Consider the following 6,000-nt stretch of genomic DNA (forward strand, 5'->3'; position numbering starts at 1 on the left):
GATGATTTCATTTCCTTGGGATGATTCATGGATTCCTCCACAATAACAAGCAATATTTTTCTCACTGTTTTATTACCTGTAACAAATTTCATCAATAAACGAATAAGGTTATAAATAGGGCAGCTTGCTGGGGATTTGTCATGTGTAATGGATTTCACGGTCAAAGTAAGTACTTCTGATATGGTCTTAATTTCTACGATTTTATATGTTTCTCAGGAACACTTTCTTCTTCTGCTTTTCGGTATTTCCGGAGTCTTAGCTGGTGATAGTAAGTTCGAAAATTCATTTCTTCCATATTTTCACCACAGACTGAGTGAAGGAGTCAGCTTTCGCTGAAAATTTCCACTAGAATACCACGGTATCTTTCGGTGTAATCTCTAATTTCTTCGTATCATTTGCGTTCTGAACTGAAAATTCGAGTTTTCTTGCCGGAATTAATCCGCATGGATTTGCTGACAGTTTCGGTATCATCTAAACTTCAGCATCCTGCTCTCACATTCGCCAGAAGCTGATCTGCATAAAATTCTTATGTTTATCTGAACTTTACGTATTACTTTAATGAATAAATTTATGCAGATTAGTTCTAAGTTTAAACAGGAAGTGTTACAAGGAAGCTCAGAAAAAAAATGAAATGATTTTCAAGAGGGAAGCTTATTCTACTACTAGTAGAAATAGGATTTAAAAAGGAAATTTGATGATAAATTGGATGAGATTTCCTGTAATTACAGTATGTGACGCTGAAAAGTTCCCAGATTTAACGGAACAGGAAAGAAAGGCATTCCTCAACTACCATAATAAACTAAGGAAAGAGGTTGCCCAAGGAAAAGCGGAAAACTACATGGGAAAGCTTCCATCAGCATCGAACATGTACAAATTGGTATTTCTTTTTAAGTTTTAGGCTTTTTCTCTTAAACCAAGTAAAATTAAATTATGATACAGAGAGCTGCATAGCATCAGTATAAATATAAAACACCTCTCAGTAGGTAGAGTAAAAGACAAAGAGTTTGGGGTGGATCAATACGTACCTTTTGGATGCGACAGCGAATTCCACATTAATCCAGGACCAATATGGGATTTATAAGTACGTATTCAACTTTTAGAGTACTTTTCGGCAAACAATAGATGCATCAAATCAACGCCCTTATTTTATCACAAAAATTCGATTCACTGACTCTAAATTGGTGACTCCTCGAAAGATGAAATGGCAACTTTCAGGACACTTTTTTTAAAAGCAAATTTTTAACTTATAAGATTCTTGCAAGAACAAATATCGCTAGTTTCTTGGGCAGTTCCGCATTGTCTTTCATAGAGCTTTAAAAAAAAGAACATATTTGTCAATGCAGTTTGCTGTTAAATACAACAGACTCTTCAGAAGTAAATTAAGCAAAAGTATTGATCGAAGGCGATAGGTCCTGGAAGTCTCGATAGTTTTCATTTCGATGTTTAAGAAGCGGCGTTATTATTTCAATGTGAAAACGCTTAAGTAAGAAAAGAATCACGTAGTAAATGAACGGACCACTTTTTTATTTAATAATCCAACAATTTCAGAAATATGACTGTAATATGGAAAAAGAGCTCAAGACAGAACTTGACAAATGCAACGGACGTATTACATTCACAAATGGATATGGGCAAAATAATGCAAAGTAAGCGGAGCGCTCATTTTCTTTGTAGAATTATTTAGTTTATCTTGTTAATGAAACCAAACATGTCACATCCGGATTTTTCCTGGTTTAAATATTCCCATCCAAAAGTAGCCACCAGAACATCGTGTCCTCATCTTTATCTGACCTGTTTCATGTCACGTGCCATGTGTTGTTCAACTTGTTGATTTTCGCGCAAAATTCTAAGAAATACCAGTGAACCACCTCTTTACAGATACTCCAACGCTGCATTTTTGGGAATTCAGAAGATTGATCAACTGAAAGTTGCATTGGAATCCTGGCACAATCCTGTTCGGTACTACGGTATCAGAAACTCGGACAATATCTATGATGATGGCCGTCTATATACGTTTGCAAATGTAAGTTGACGGTAGCTTGTAAGAGAAAAACATATAGAAGAACTATACCTTCTAAAAATTATCCATATATTCAATTATCCAAAGCATCTTACTCACCTTCTAACTCGGTTCTAGCCAAAAAAATATTTTCGTTAATTGTTATGGATGAGCAACATTTATTTGAAAAAAAAGAAAATTACTATCAATATGAAAATGAGAACTCAGTTACTCTAATGTAGATAATAAAAAATAACCAAAGGATTTTTGAACAATATACTCTTCTAACTCTCTTTTCCCTTTCTTTACCTAGATCTAATTTTGAATCATCTCAAAATCGCTATCGAAACTAATGTTTATTCGTAAATATACTACCCTACATATTTTTCCTATATTTGCAAAAACTGCAACCTCTAGACATCCTGGTAATCTTGAGCGCATTTGGCCAAACTTTCCCTACCAATATCCTTTGAAGAGCTCATAGTCCAATTTTCGAATTTTTTTAATTTCTAATTTTTCCATTCCACATTTAGTTCCAGAATCCGTTGTTACAGATGGTGTATTCGAAAACGACTCGATTCGGTTGTGCATATGTAAGATGTGACAATGTTGCCTACATATCATGTATTTACAACCTCATGTAAGTTGTTATCAAAGAGATTAAAGAAGCACGAGGTAGTAGTAAGTTGTTGTTTTTGGGAAATTTCGCACAATTTCTCCATATTTTTCTTGAATATGTTAATTGTCGATTCTTGTGCTTGCTCGGAGAATAAACGCGCACTCACAGCAACTCACAAACTTCTGCAGTGATGCAAATTTTGTCCATGTCCAGTGTTTTCCCACAATGGAAGACTCAATAAGGTCTTGAGAAATTAAGTGAAGAAACACGTACATGCTACTCTACACAGTTATAAAGTTTTCCACATATTTGTACAGTAGTTGGAACGAAAAGACCAATTTTTGACAAAATATTGGAGTAATGTACAAGATTTATGAGATAGCTTAACCAAGGAAAAGGATAGCAGAAATTGGAGCAATACCGGATCCACACAGTACTGTACCGATAGCTTTAGTACGGGTCCCGAGCTTTCTTTGGATTTCGGACTTAAACCAAACCTAATTTAACCATCTCCATTGTCTTAGCGATACGCTGGATTCAAAAATCTTATAATTTTCTATAAATGCATTCTTGTTTCTTCCAAATTAGAAACAATTTATACGCAACGGCTTTGTATATTTTTTCCCCGTCTTGTGATGAAGAATTTCCCAATTATTTTCCTGAGAATGTTTTTTTTTAAAGAGGTGCCTACCCAAACAACGTTCTCTTTGAAAGTGGTACGCAATGCAAGAGGCATGAGGATTGCAAAACATACTCAGCTTCAACTTGTGAAGAAGCGACGGGTTTGTGTAAATATACTGGACCGGTGCCAATTCCAGGTTTGCTGATCCTGTCGCTGAAAATCCATCTGAAATAAATAAGATAAATACTTTTGCAGGAGGTGGTACAAACACGATGTGCCGGGGAAACGATGCAATGACTGATGAAGCAAGGAATTATGTCCTAGATGTTCATAATTCTAAAAGGTACGTAACTTGAATGTAAAGACTTGCACGGTAGAGCAATTAGTGTCACAATGTGGAATATTCTGGAAAGGAAAAGGAAAAAAATGAAGGTAAGACTCCAATTTTGGACCTATTAGCAATCCACCCTCTTTCAACGCCAATAATGATCCGTTAAATCCAGAGCTATGTAAAAATCGTCTAATAATATAATAATAAATGATAACAGATAAATTCATTTTCCATTCTCAGTTCCTTAACAGAAAATTAAATCATAAGTGATCAGAATCAGAACCCCAACACGGATTTTTTAGAAGTCTTCTAGCAAGGGGTGAGATAACCAACGGCAAGAATTCCCATTATAAACTACCTACTTCTTCGTTTATGCCAAGAATGGTACGAAATCGGATATTTTTCGTCTTTTGTCCCATGAAATTCGAATTGTTTCGGTTATATGCAGATCTATGACTGTACTACTGAGGCAGAAGCGATAAAATATGCGAGGACATGCTCATTCACGAAATCACCCGAAAATGAGAGAAAAGGCTATGGAGAAAACGTGTTCACATTCCCTACTCCAAACACGGACCCAGTACCTGCTTTTGAAGCTGTATGCTCGTTACTTTTCTTTATTTTTCAATCCCAGTCAATTATTCTGCACCTATGAGGTCCGTATTTCTTATCTCGAAATCAAAATTACAAAAATACAGTTAAAAACAACTTTTCAAGGCAACGGAATGCTGGTGGACGCAAATATTTGCCGCTAGGATTAACGATGACATGAAATTTGTGAGGAAATTTAATGAGAAAGCTATCGATCAAAGAGGTTTCACTCAGGTACACGACATTTTTAATAAATTACCTATTTTCTCGTTGATTTGCTCAGAGAGAGGTGTACCAAAAACGAATGTGAAGTGGAAGATGGAAAATATGGAAACTCTCTTGAAAACCTGTTTGAAAATTCATTTTTATACGCTTTTTTACAGATGGCCTGGGCAAGAAGTGTGAAACTTGGCTGCGCACTACAGACCTGCTCTCAGTCTTCCTTCGTTGTTTGTCGCTACAGCCCTGCGTAGGTTCCACGTTATCGACAACTTCTGTTTTTGTCCAGAAAAGCTGTAGGGTATAAAAAAAACTTTACAGAGGCAATATTGTCAATGAACAAATATACGTACCTGGTAGGGTATGCGAAGGATGCCTGGCAGCTTGCATCGACTACGACGGGCTGTGCAATTTTTCTTAATGATTTGCAATGAAATACTTTTATGTATAAAAAGTTCGAGATCATTTGGAACCAAAATAAATGTCTTCTGCATACTGTAATAGGCATCCTGAATAGGATTCTGAATTCTTTATCATCTACTAAAGCTTTACTCATCGCTAAATTTGTTCAAATCGAAGCATCGTGCTTAGTTCCGCTCCGAGGAGCGGAGTGCATCGATGAATGTGACCCAACCACGAGGGCCGGGTCCAGAAGAGTTTGCGATGCTGTGTTAACTCACCGCACCGAGAGACATGCTAGCCTCACTGGACCCATATGGGTGCACAGCCAGGATCCCAAAATCTTTTCCGAATTCATCTTCAGGGGGCAAGAGAGTGATTTTCTAAAAGTAACGTTCGGCCCTCCGGAGCCTGCATATTAAATGACAGAAATATCAATAATGGATGGTTTATCCTTAAAACACAATACCACATTGTGGCCACATAGCTCCCAAAAAAAACGAAAAGAGCCCGCATCTCTACAGATTGCGTGTCTTCTTCCATGGGTATGGGTAAAAATGTAAAAAAATAGATCCATTTCTTTCAGAAAACTCGCAAAATTCTCCACCACATCCACCTGGATGGTCCACCAGCCACCTTAGGCTTGCTAAGGCTTAGCTTAGGCTTATTTTTAAGAGAGCCAGAATCTCCACAAATAGCATATTTTTCAAACCGGTTTGGGTAAAATTGTGAAAAGTGGACCTATTTCTTTCAGATAACTCTCAAACCCCTCCTCCACAACCATCAGGATGGCCCTTAGGCCAAATTAATCTTTGCTTAGGCTTGGCATAGGCTTATTTTTAGGAGAGCCAGAATCTTAGCAGATTGTATTTTTTCTATCCGGTTTGGGTAAAATTGTGAAAAGTTTCTTTAAGGACAATTTTCTTTAAGATAACCCAATAATCCCCTCCCTACAACCATCTGGATGGTCCTGAGGCGAAATAAATCTTTGTTGAGGCTTAGCCTAATTTTAATTTTTAAAAAAGCCAAAACCTTCTCAAATTGTATCTTTTCTCCCCGATTTGAGTAGAATTGTCAAAAGTGGATATTATTCTTTAAGATAACCCTCAAACCCCGGATCCAGAGCCATCAGGATGGTCCTGAGACGAAATAAATCTTTGTTGAGGATTAGCCTAATTTTAATTTTTAAAAAAGCCAAAATCTTTTCAAATTGTATTTTT

At 36.6% G+C, this 6,000-nt stretch overlaps 1 protein-coding gene across 1 annotated transcript; it reads left to right on the plus strand.

Moving 5' to 3' along the window:
• Positions 1-147: 147 nt before the first annotated feature.
• RB195_016411 (uncharacterized protein) lies at positions 148-4,802 on the plus strand (the record flags this gene model as incomplete). Its single annotated transcript, XM_064207563.1, has 13 exons — positions 148-165; positions 217-268; positions 729-877; positions 1,549-1,646; positions 1,879-2,023; positions 2,554-2,639; positions 3,300-3,436; positions 3,496-3,583; positions 3,874-3,955; positions 4,020-4,169; positions 4,289-4,396; positions 4,546-4,631; positions 4,703-4,802. The coding sequence occupies 13 exons, from the start codon at positions 148-150 to the stop codon at positions 4,800-4,802; spliced, it is 1,299 nt and encodes a 432-aa protein (XP_064063444.1).
• Positions 4,803-6,000: the final 1,198 nt, after the last annotated feature.

Source organism: Necator americanus, chromosome V (assembly GCF_031761385.1).
Source record: "Necator americanus strain Aroian chromosome V, whole genome shotgun sequence".
NCBI classification, from domain to species: Eukaryota; Metazoa; Nematoda; class Chromadorea; order Rhabditida; family Ancylostomatidae; genus Necator; species Necator americanus.